At 45.8% G+C, this 11,020-nt stretch overlaps 1 protein-coding gene across 1 annotated transcript in view; it reads left to right on the top strand.

The window, feature by feature from the left end:
• The window catches only part of tes (testis derived transcript (3 LIM domains)), a 21,014-nt gene extending 13,386 nt beyond the window's left edge, over positions 1 to 7,628 (top strand). The window contains exons 2-8 of the mRNA XM_031869847.1: positions 112 to 197; positions 2,036 to 2,318; positions 2,397 to 2,624; positions 3,308 to 3,883; positions 4,792 to 5,007; positions 5,147 to 5,305; positions 6,113 to 7,628. Coding sequence (XP_031725707.1) covers positions 112 to 197; positions 2,036 to 2,318; positions 2,397 to 2,624; positions 3,308 to 3,883; positions 4,792 to 5,007; positions 5,147 to 5,305; positions 6,113 to 6,304 — 1,740 coding nt within the window. The 3' untranslated portion in view covers positions 6,305 to 7,628. The remainder of the gene's footprint in view (positions 1 to 111; positions 198 to 2,035; positions 2,319 to 2,396; positions 2,625 to 3,307; positions 3,884 to 4,791; positions 5,008 to 5,146; positions 5,306 to 6,112) is intronic.
• Positions 7,629 to 11,020: the final 3,392 nt, after the last annotated feature.

Genomic DNA, 11,020 nt, shown 5'->3' with positions numbered 1-11,020 from the left:
TATATGTATATATATGTATATATATATGTATATATATATATATGTATACATGTACGCACACACAAAACCACGACGTCCTTCATAATCTCCCTCATGTGCTCTGTTTCACAGATGGCCCTCGGACACGAGTTCGGAGCCGGAGCGGCCTGTTTGAAGTGCAAGGACAAGTGTGAAGGCTTCGAGCTTCATTTCTGGAGGTTTGTACAGCTTCTGTCAGGCAGCACGGAACCGTCAGAAACATGTTTAACGGTGGGGAACCCGCCCCTTGACTTCCTGTGTCGAGACTAGAGGCCTCTGGGTAATTACAGTAAGTGAGCAGCATCTGAGGTTAAAGGAAGCCTGTTGAGCAAAACACTGAACCTTGAGGAGGAGCTGCAGAGTGAGCCGCAGTAGAACACTGCTTTCATCAGTATGTTAGTCTGTGATTATCAAAGAGAATATTAAAGACGAGCATGCTTAACGATCCTCCTCTCTACTTGTATATCTATCCACCTCTCCATCTATCCATCTCTCCACGTCTCCACCCCTCCACCTCTCTGTGCCGGAGTATTCCAGGCATCCCTCTCTCGGGACATAACTCTCTATAATAGGTTGTTAAACTGCCATGGTATCACAGTATGGGCCTTTTGTCTGTTGCTTTAGCTACGTGTTTGGAATAATGGCTTCTCAACGGTTGTTTTTTACCTTTAGCTGTGCTGAAATAAAAGACACGCCTTCGTGTAATCAAAGACGGAAGTTGTTCGTCTCTACTTTCCTTGAACTTCCACAAATATTTGCATTTATTCATGTTAAAAAAAACAACTCGGAACATAAAATAAACTACAAAATTCAGACGGCTGACTTCACCACGATGTTGCACTTCCCTGTTTGAGCTTTTGAGTTTTTTTTTCATGAATTTTTGATTTCTTTTCTCGTAAACTAGCCACTTTAATCTCAGGGAATATCAGAGTTTTCTTGTCATAGCTTTACTCCCCACTGGCTGTGTAACTGTTGTTCTTTTTACCTACAATGGCCCCAGCACCCCGTCGTAGTTTAACAGAACAACAACATGGGACCGTTTAGGAGCAGCCGGACTACCCGCGGTTCTCTGCCTTTGCCTCCCATCTCTGGCACAAAACGTGCATTTATTTGGGCCAGTGGCTCATGAAACACTGCTCTGTCCGGACAATCATCCACACTTGGCTAGTTTTCCAGAAGACAGCAACGGGTGCCCTGAAGCCCGTCGCAGCACAAAGGCCCACCGCGGTCTGTGGGGGTTTAGTGTGTCTGACCTTCAGCCAGGAATGTGGTACTGTTACACTCGGACACTTGTTTTCCACCGAGTTCAAGGCTTTCCTCAACTCCAAAAACATAAAACATGTGAAAACTGTGCTGCATATCCATAATTTGATCACACGTCTTTACCGTTAACGTGCTCGAGTAGCGCTACGGAACAACTCGTAAACGTGCACGAGGTGAGATAATGCAGAGGGTCGCACTATTCCACTGATCCTCAGGTGGAGGTAACATGCCGAGATGTGACAGGGAAGAAGAAGACTGCAAGCTAGTTAACGTGGATATAGATCATTCTGGATTTAAAATACCTGTAATGTAGTTAATGTCAGCCTTAGTTTAAAGGTATCTTTCCTGATTCTGTTCCTGAGTATAAATGTTGCCGTTATTGTTGTTTCTTCTCACCAATATGAGTATAAACCGGGCTTACAAAGCTCGACACTGCTGAGTGAAGTCTGTGGGCCCGGGCATGCTGAAGCATGCAGCATAGCGGCCATAAATGATGTCATAGTTCCTCTGCAAATATGAAGCCTGCTGTGTCGAGGCATGTGAGAAGAGCAGATATTTGAATATGAATTGAACGCTGGGCTTCTTATATCAAGAAAATAAGGACATTGTTCCACACTGAACCAAGCATCGATGTATTGTATAAATCACTTTAGGAATTCACATGTTAACGCACGAGACAATACACATGCATAACACATGCATGTGTCTGATATCTGTAAATCTGAAATGTTTCCGTCTTCTTCTCCTCTGACAGAAAAATCTGCCGAAACTGTAAATGTGGCCTCACGGAGCACAACGTGCAGATGAACTCGGAAGAGAACAAGAAGGTGGGCAAGCTGTTCGAGGACACCAAGTACACGGGCCTCATCGCCAAGCTGAAGACCGACGGCATCCCCAGCTACAAGGGCAACATGGTGACCATCACTCTGCCCAGCACCGGCACCGCCTACATCGTGCCGCCGAGCGCTTCCTGCACTGTGGTGCCTCCGTCGGCCACCGCTGGTTCTGTGCAGCCTGCTGGCGCTGCTGCAGGCTGGGCACCCAACGGCGCTCAAGCCCAGGCCCAGTCTCAGGCCCAGTCTCAGGCTCAGGCCCAGGCTCAGGCCCAGGCTCAGGCCCAGTCTCAGGCTCAGGCCCAGGCTCAGGCCCAGTCTCAGGCCCAGGCTCAGGCCCAGGCTCAGGCCCAGTCTCAGGCCGTACCAGCCGGCCTCACACCTGTCAAGGTTAACAAAGTGCCGGTTGCTGTCGGCGCCACGTCAGCCAATCTGGTGCCAGTCCCCAAAGATGTGCCGATGAAGTCTGTCACCTATGAGTGGGCGCCACCGGTAGCCAATAAGTATCTGGTAAGAGTTCAAACTAATGCTACAATAGAGGCTTTAATTAGATTTGTTTTGATATTTGATTCATCATTTACAGTATTGTATATTAAAGGACAGGTTGGTAATCTTCTTCAAAATACTTTTGATAATTTAGTTGAAATTGTCATTGCATCCTGACAGCTATGAACCAATCTAATGCTCTGACAAAAAACTAAATATCCGGTATTTGTGACTCACAGGACTGTAGTAAGACATATGTAATGGTTGGACGGCTACCTGCCTGTATTTTATTTTTCTTCTTTGATCAGAAGTTTACAGGATCCGGTTCCCCTGAGAAGCACCATGGTATAGTTTTAGCACTCCGGGGCTCCTCGTGAAGGCTTTTGAGATCCTGAAACAGGATTTAAGATTCTTCAGCCGGCATATTTTGAGATATTTGATTATAATAATGAATTATGATTAAAAAGAGGATATAGTCACCAGCTCTCAGCATTTCTCTAATCTGGTGCTTGGAGTTGCTACCAGAACGTCTTGTGTGTTTAGTCTAGCGCTGTATCAGTAGGAACCTTGTTAAATTCTTCCCCTCACTCTCTTCCTGATTGGTCCTTAACGTCTCTCCGTGCACTCTTCTCGTCTCTGTCCTTCATGCAATCTTTCCTTCGTTCCGTCTGAACAGTTTCTTCTTTCTTCTCCCCTCTGACCTCCAGGCGGTGCGATACATCGAGCTGCTCCCACCAGAGAAGCGCCCGGTGGCCGGGACAGAGGGAGCCGTTTACCGCCGGCAGCAGATGGCCCGCCAGCTGCCCGAGCACGACCAGGACCCGTCCATGTGCCACGAGCTGAGCCCCGCCGAGGTCAAGCAGATGCAGCAGTTCGTCCGCAAGTACAAGGATGAGGCCCTGGGGGTCGGAGACGTCATGCTGCCTGAGGAGATGGCTCAGGCTGGAGGGCAGGGAGGAGCCGGGGCTGGAGGTGTACCTGGTGCCGGAGGGGCTGGGTTTGGACCGGGAGCTGGGGGTGCCGTGGCTGGAGCAGGTGCTGGTTCCGGCCCAGGGGCTGCAGGCGCTGGTTTTGGGCCTATGGCTGGGGCCGGAGGTGGTGCTGGCTTCGGACCCGGAGCAGGTAGAGGGGCCGGAGCCGGTGGTGCTGGACCACTTTCGGGGCCTGGGACCGGACCGTCTGCTGGCTTGGGGCCAGCTGGAGGAGCCATGGGTACCACTGCCACTGCTGGAGCCATCGGCGTCCCTGGAGCGCAGCAGGCTGGACTACCACAGCGGGCCTTTGTAAGCAGTCTCACTCCTGTACATCTGCACTGTGTCGGCATCCACACCAGAATACGTTTAAATTATGATCTTAGTGTTAACAGTTCAGTAGATTTATCCTCGTGTTCCCACAGTGCATTGCTGTCAGTCATGATTAAACAGGACACTAGGTGGAGCCATAAGACCGACTCTCGGGATGATTTCGTTCTAATTCACAGTGGGTCGTGGGTCGTGAGTCACATCCCCACCGTGTGCAGCCACTTCTTCTCTCTGTGTGGAGTCTTGTGATTGAAGACGTCTTCTCTCTCTTCACCGTGTTGTTCTCACATTCTCCTTCTCTTGCTCTCTCAGCTTCATCCTCCGTCTTTATTCCTCACAGTACGCTCTTCTCTCCCGGCAGGGAGCGTCGCTAACAACTTTGTATTCACTTATCGCTACCTTCCCCATAACTCCACCATCTTGATTAATAACATCGGTGTTTATAAAGGGGAATTCTTCACCATTCAGTGAGTCCAGGGCAGAAGGTTCAAATGTTCCCTGATAGAAGAGCCTGATTGTCGGATCAAAGGAGGCCCTCTTGACTTTGAGATGGAGTCAAAGAGAAGGATGTTGGCCTTTGTGTAGACCGACTGGAAGTACATCATAATTCTTTGTTATTATTAAAGGACATGAAAGAAATATTTTGGGGACAGAATGCATCTCACTGTTCTAACGCAGTATTCTATTTGTGTACAGTTAGATATCCATACAGTACATTGGTACTCCATCTAATACATGCATTGTGTGTCGTAATGATAATAAATCAATCAACAAAAAGTAATTTATCAAAAACACATTCACTGGTGATTGACTTAGAAGCGCTCCTAAATAAAGCGAGGAATCAAACCCTCCACCGTCCTGACCACCGTCTCTTCTCCTCTCCTTCCCAGTCATGCCATCACTGCCAGCAGCCGATGCGTCTGGGCGAGCCAGCCGTCTACGCCGAGCGGGCCGGCTACGACAAGATGTGGCACCCGGCGTGCTTCGTGTGCTGCACCTGCAAGGAGCTGCTGGTGGACATGATCTACTTCTGGAAGAAAGGAAAGCTGTACTGTGGACGCCACTATGGAGACAGCGAGAAGCCGCGCTGCGGAGGCTGCGATGAGGTGAGGGAGGGTTAGAGTTGTCCCGTTTTCTTTTCATTGCAACACAATTATTGTGTGGTTTTTAGATGCATCAGCCTTTCTGTAGTTTCCAGGTATGTAGCACCATATGACCTACATTTGGGTTTGTGTGTGTCCACAGCTGATCTTCAGTAATGAGTACACTCAGGCTGAGGGCCAGAACTGGCATCTGAAGCACTTCTGCTGTTTTGACTGCGACTGCATCCTCGCCGGAGAGACGTATGTGATGGAGAACGACAAGCCGGTCTGCCAGCCGTGCTACATGAAGAGCTACGCTGTGGTGAGACTTTCCTTCTCTGTCTTTCTGTTTGTTCAAGTAGCTGAAATTTATGAGTATTTGTTTATTGGAAGCTCTTATCCAAACCACTATTTAGGTCTCTTAGTGTGTAGGTTTAGGTTGACGAGAGTCCTGTCTGACCTACAAATACGTAGAAAGTAGGATCTATATTAACGACAGTAATATCCTAGTGGCAAAATCAAAAAAATCAACGGAGGTTATTATAATGAAGATTTTTATATAGTTGTCTAGTACAGTACGTTAATATTTGAAACAATGCAGTACATCAAATATTTTCATTTGGTGTAAAAGCGCTTCACACACGTTGAACAGCAGAGCTCAGAGTAAAACTGATATCAGAGAAGGATTGTAAATCAACACCGGCTGCCCAGAAGTCAAGAATGTGAAGCACTCAGCATGTGTATACACGATTTATCCGACATAATCCCCACAAAGACTCACTTCTATGCAACGTTATACTTTGTGTATAAAGTTAATGTTAAGAACCATGTGCTTCTTGCCTCAAAACTCACTTTCCACTTGAATTCAATTGGCTTTAAAGGAAAACACTTTTCCCTGTTAAAAACCTGGACCAATATTTGATTTATTTTTCTCTGTATATGTTTATGTGCACATGCGTGCCTCATGTTCACACTTCTCGTGCGGCTACAGTGGAGTTTGATTTGGAGTGTTTTCAGCAGTGTGTTCGTTGAAAAGACGAAATGTCTGAAACCTAAATGGAAAGCTTGAATAACAAAATGAAAGTGAAACGCCGACTATTTGCCTTTACATCATCGTGTCCTCCGGCAGAAATGCGCCGCCTGCCAGAACTCGGTGGAGCCCGAGGCCCAGAGGGTTTCCTATGGAGAGTACCACTGGCACGCCGAGCCGCACTGCTTCAAGTGCTCTGGCTGCTCCAAGGGCCTGGTGGGCCAGCGCTTCATGGCGGTGCAGGGCTTCCTGTTCTGCTCCGTGGAGTGCAAGAAGAAAACCGTGGCGTAAGAGGGGCCCAAGCATCTCCCTACCGTCTCCTCGACAACCACTTGTAAAACCAGGATGGGGTTCGGCTGAGACGAGGACCGGAGCGGGGAAAACACTGGTGCAGCTGCACATGGGGAGGGATGATTTTGGTTGCGTTGACATAGAGTGCCTGACATCTCTAACACAGAGACGTACAACAATAGAGTCCATTTGGGTGCTCTTTTCTTTGTCCATAACAGAACCAGATCACAGTATCGATCAATCCGTCGCATCACTTTATCTGCCTTAAAATCAGTCCTCTTCCTTCAACAAGTACTTTATTTGTCGCCTTTCTTGCACTGTGTTTTCTTACTGATGAGATTCATTTTGTATTGTCAGATTTCTTTATATCAAATTGGTGTCTTTAATGGTATTGGTGCTGTTCTTCTACTCTAGAACCCGCCGTTGATTTAATATGACACCTTTTACTGAGACTCTCCTCTATGCAGCAATATCAGGGTTGGGGTTGCTTTGCTTCCACTGCACTGCACTCCAGACCAAACTGAATTTAAATCATAACTTCCTTAATTTCATTGAGAGATTTTGAAGTAAATGGCCAACACTCTGATAATACATTCCGCTGCTGGAGTTGTTTTGTTGCACATAATCCAATGAGGTGTATAGTAGTATTTTCATAGTATTTTAAGGCAAAAAACTGTCCATGTGAAAACCGTCCAGTGTACACCATCAGTTACCAGTTCATGAGGTATACCTGCATGTGCAAACTATTGCTTTACAAACAACAGATCTGTAATTAAGACAGTTATATTTCTAATACTGTCAGTATATTAATGTGGATAAAGAACGTGCATAAAGATGTAGATTATTGCAAGGATGTTGGATTGCACTACATCTAATGAGCAGTTCTAATCCAGTACAATAATACTGCCAATGAATCAGAAAATGCTGTAGAATTGATCTTCACAAAAGATTCAGCCTCTGTATTAGATTACATTTGACTGTACAGGTGTTTGGATCTCCATTAGCCTCCACAAAGCAGTATCTAATATTAGATTATAGATTTAGATATTTAGAAATAAAGTATAATTCTGTATAAATAAAAAGGGAAACGTTGAACAAGCCAATCACGGAGTGCTGACAGTAGTTATTGTTTTTCATCCAAAGGGGTCCTGATGGATATGAACACTGTCAGGTTGTTGTGTAGGAATGAAGGCATGGTACCCAGAGGACTTGATGAATTCAGGAAAAACACTGGAAACTGCTTCACATGAAACCGTTTTGTGTCCCTGTTGTTTTTGTGCCGTGTACCTTCCATTTCATCCAATAAACGGCACTTTAACATCTTTTTCTTTTGTAAATGTATACATATAATTTGACTAATATCCACTCTTTGCATGAGCTAAATACCTGATCACTCACGCAGTGACTTTGTTCCACTTTCACAGCTGTGGTCCTCCCACACAGGTGTTTTCACTTCTGCTTGATTAGCCCTGTTCTCCAGACAGCTTGATTTAAACATTCATTAAACGTTCATTGCACCTGTTTCAGCATCAGAGCAGACCCGCTGGTCTGGTGAAGGTGCTCCACGACATCCGGGTAGTGCAGTAAAGTCATGGAAAAGTGTGACCCCCCCCCTTTGATCATTGGCATTGTATACCACAGCAGTGAAAGCACGTGCGAAACCAATAACAGTGAGCCAGCGTGCAACACAGCACGCCACTGGAAGAGGCTTATTAAAGCCGAGCACAGCCGTTGGTAATGTCAGTAATTACCCCTGAGCTTGTCCTGCTACGACATGTCCTCTTGTGAAAAGGCTCTCGGGGTGTAATTAGTGTGCTGACCTCACGTCGTTCCCATCGCAGCTTTAACCTGAGCAGAGATCTAATCGGCGTTAACTGAAAACACCTGTGTGGATGCTCGGGGCCTTTGATACTGCTAATTGAGCCGCTGTATCATTGCCATGGTGTACTACGGCCAAAGTACAGCTAGAAGTAACGCAACAGGAAGTGATGCGTCAGTGGGTGTCCATTAAACTGAAACTTTAAAATGCCACTGCTAATTAGACTTAATGATAACAAGGATGCCAAAAGGTTTTTCCATGTTTTGTTTTCCGGAGAAGGTTTGGAGCTGTTTTTTCATTACTATCCACAATTTATTTTGTGCACCTGTGAACAGCTCATCAGTTTTCTTTGTACATTAATTTGTGGTACACACCAAACATTAAAAAAACAAAAGTCAATAAACATGAATATTGACAAGTTGTCACTAGTTTTCACACACCTTATTTAAAGAGAAGCTTGGTGATGACATCTAGCCCATGACACAAAGACACAATGAGCATCAAACGGGCACCTCCTTACCTCATGTAGGTGAACCACTTTCTCATCCAAGAATAGCTTACCTTTGAAGGTGCGTAATTACGATTGTGAGCATTTCTATTGCTTTTCAACAGCTCTCAACATGGCGGCAACTGAGCCGGTGCATGCAGCTAACGTGTTTACCTGACGGGGAACCGGAGGTGTGGTTGTGTAGAAGTCTATGAGAAAATGACTCTACTTCTCTCTTGATTTATTACCTCAGTAAACATTGTAAACATGAGTTTATGGTCTCAATCTCTAGTTTCAAGTCGTCTTCAATACAGCATGATGTTCATTTAGTAAATGATGGTACTTTATGGACAATAATGTTTAGGGCGGGGCCACCTTGTGATTGACAGGCCGCTACCAGAGCCGTATACGCCGTCTCTACGTCACTCCTCCAAAGTCCAAATATGGTCACTTCAGTTCAATGGTTGCAAAAAACACAAGATGGCGACGGCCAAAATGCCACACTCAAGGACTTTAAAACCGCGGTGAACGTTACGATGACTACGTCCACCTCTTAGTCTATGATTACAACACACACAGAGGGAGTGCGACACTATATCTTTAAAAAGCAAATACTTGTTTGCTGCCATTAATGCTCTGAATGCCGTCTAGTGCACCTTTTGAAATATCAGTTCAGCTCAGGGTGAGCGCTCTCTGACGTATCAGCTGTTGCCGGCCATGGTGGAAAAACCACCTCCGAGGGGCTCGTATTTTCATTCACTGCGTGGAAACGGTGCACAATTCAAGGAAGCTCCATCCCTGAGAAGCCCCATTGTCTTAAATGGCAGCCGGCCCAAAGCTGTGCTGCTGTTTCTCCTCTGTCAACCACAACTCTGCCAGACCTGATGTGACCTAATCGCTTGACCAGCTCCAGGATCACCCAGTCGTAACCGCTCTCCAACGTCCTCCTGTGTGCTTTCTCTAAATGTCTAGTGTCGGAAATTCCATCACAGGAAGCCGGAGCATTTCTAGCATTATGCTTGCATCGTTGATCTAAAAATTAGAACTTTTGTTTTCTGCAGACGTAGTTAACAAGTTTACAACGCAGTGCAGAGGAGAGTGAGGTCTTCTTCCTTTTGTGTGCTTGTTGGAATTTGCACGTGATTTGTTTCATGCTTGAATTTGCATTGTACTGCAGTTTAACGCGGGACATCTGCTTCGATTCATTCCTCACCAATTTGCATCGTGTTTACGTGGAACCACGCCGTCAACTCCATCACACATACCACCGTCTCCATCGGGGGAGCGGAACTTGTTTTGCTCTTCGGCTCCATGCTTGCTCATGGACAAAATATATTGAGCTGAGATGCTGAAGTGTTGATTTGCTGGTGGCTTACTTCACCAACGCCAAATGATGATGAATGTTTCTGGTTCCCCCGGGGGAGCTGGAGGACGCTGATGAGTAGAGGAGGATTCTAATGAGCCTGCATGTGACGTATGAAGGGGAGCCAAATCTGATTGGCTTGTTGAATCACATGTTTTCTGATCACAAAGAATTGACTGAGTCGTCTTATTTCACAGTTCGTGGGTCAGTGGGCCCATTGGAACCTTTTTATCAAATAACTGTTGCAACTGTGAAACATTTCAGTAACTATTGAGAACAGTTCTGATGCAAAATATTTGCAGGCGAGTATTTTTGTGTTTAATTATTTTTATTTGTCCCGCTGCCGGTGTGTGGAGGCCCTTTGTGTGTAGTTTAAATACGATATGAAGTCGTTCTGACAGTAAAGGCTGCGGGGCCAGGATCGCAGTTATGTCTGACTTGCTTAGACAAGGCTACTGCTGGAGGCAGCGTGGAGATGTTTTTCGTAAAGAGCAGCTCCCTGTTTCCAGTAGCAACCATTCGGGACATGGTGCAAACACCTGCAGATCATCTCGGCTCACATTCTTCAGCTCCTGCCTCGGCTGCAAAATCAAAAGCAGTCATTAAACTTAAGAATATGCGTCACCGAGCTACTTGAAGGAACACAAAGTACACAGAGTCAGAGCATCCTGATTGCATTCCTGTAACACTAGAAACGTAAGAGCAGTTCAGGCATACAAAGAGAAAATTGGACAGGATTGTTGTGTTATTATCACTATGCCAACAGACCAGATCAGAGATGTTGAGGAAGACATCAGGAAGAAGAGACTTTAGGTACATGTACACAATGGTGCAGTTTGAGTGTTTCCTCCTCATCTTCAAATAAAGTACTTTTTGGGGAGAAAACTGCATATATTCATTATCTCCTAAGAAAGTTCTCACTAAAATTGAATCAAAATGTTTTCCAGATTTCACAAATGGCAGGATAAGATGAGGGATTCGTACTTTCAGTACATCCAGTTCTGGCTGTTCAGGCTCCATCATCCCGGGTTAAACACAGACGTACTG

Source organism: Anarrhichthys ocellatus, unplaced genomic scaffold (genome assembly GCF_004355925.1).
Source record: "Anarrhichthys ocellatus isolate YVR2014 unplaced genomic scaffold, GSC_Weel_1.0 scaffold2, whole genome shotgun sequence".
NCBI lineage: Eukaryota > Metazoa > Chordata > Actinopteri > Perciformes > Anarhichadidae > Anarrhichthys > Anarrhichthys ocellatus.
The sequence above is the reverse complement of the archived record's forward strand: the minus strand, read 5'-3'. Positions and strand labels throughout refer to the sequence as shown.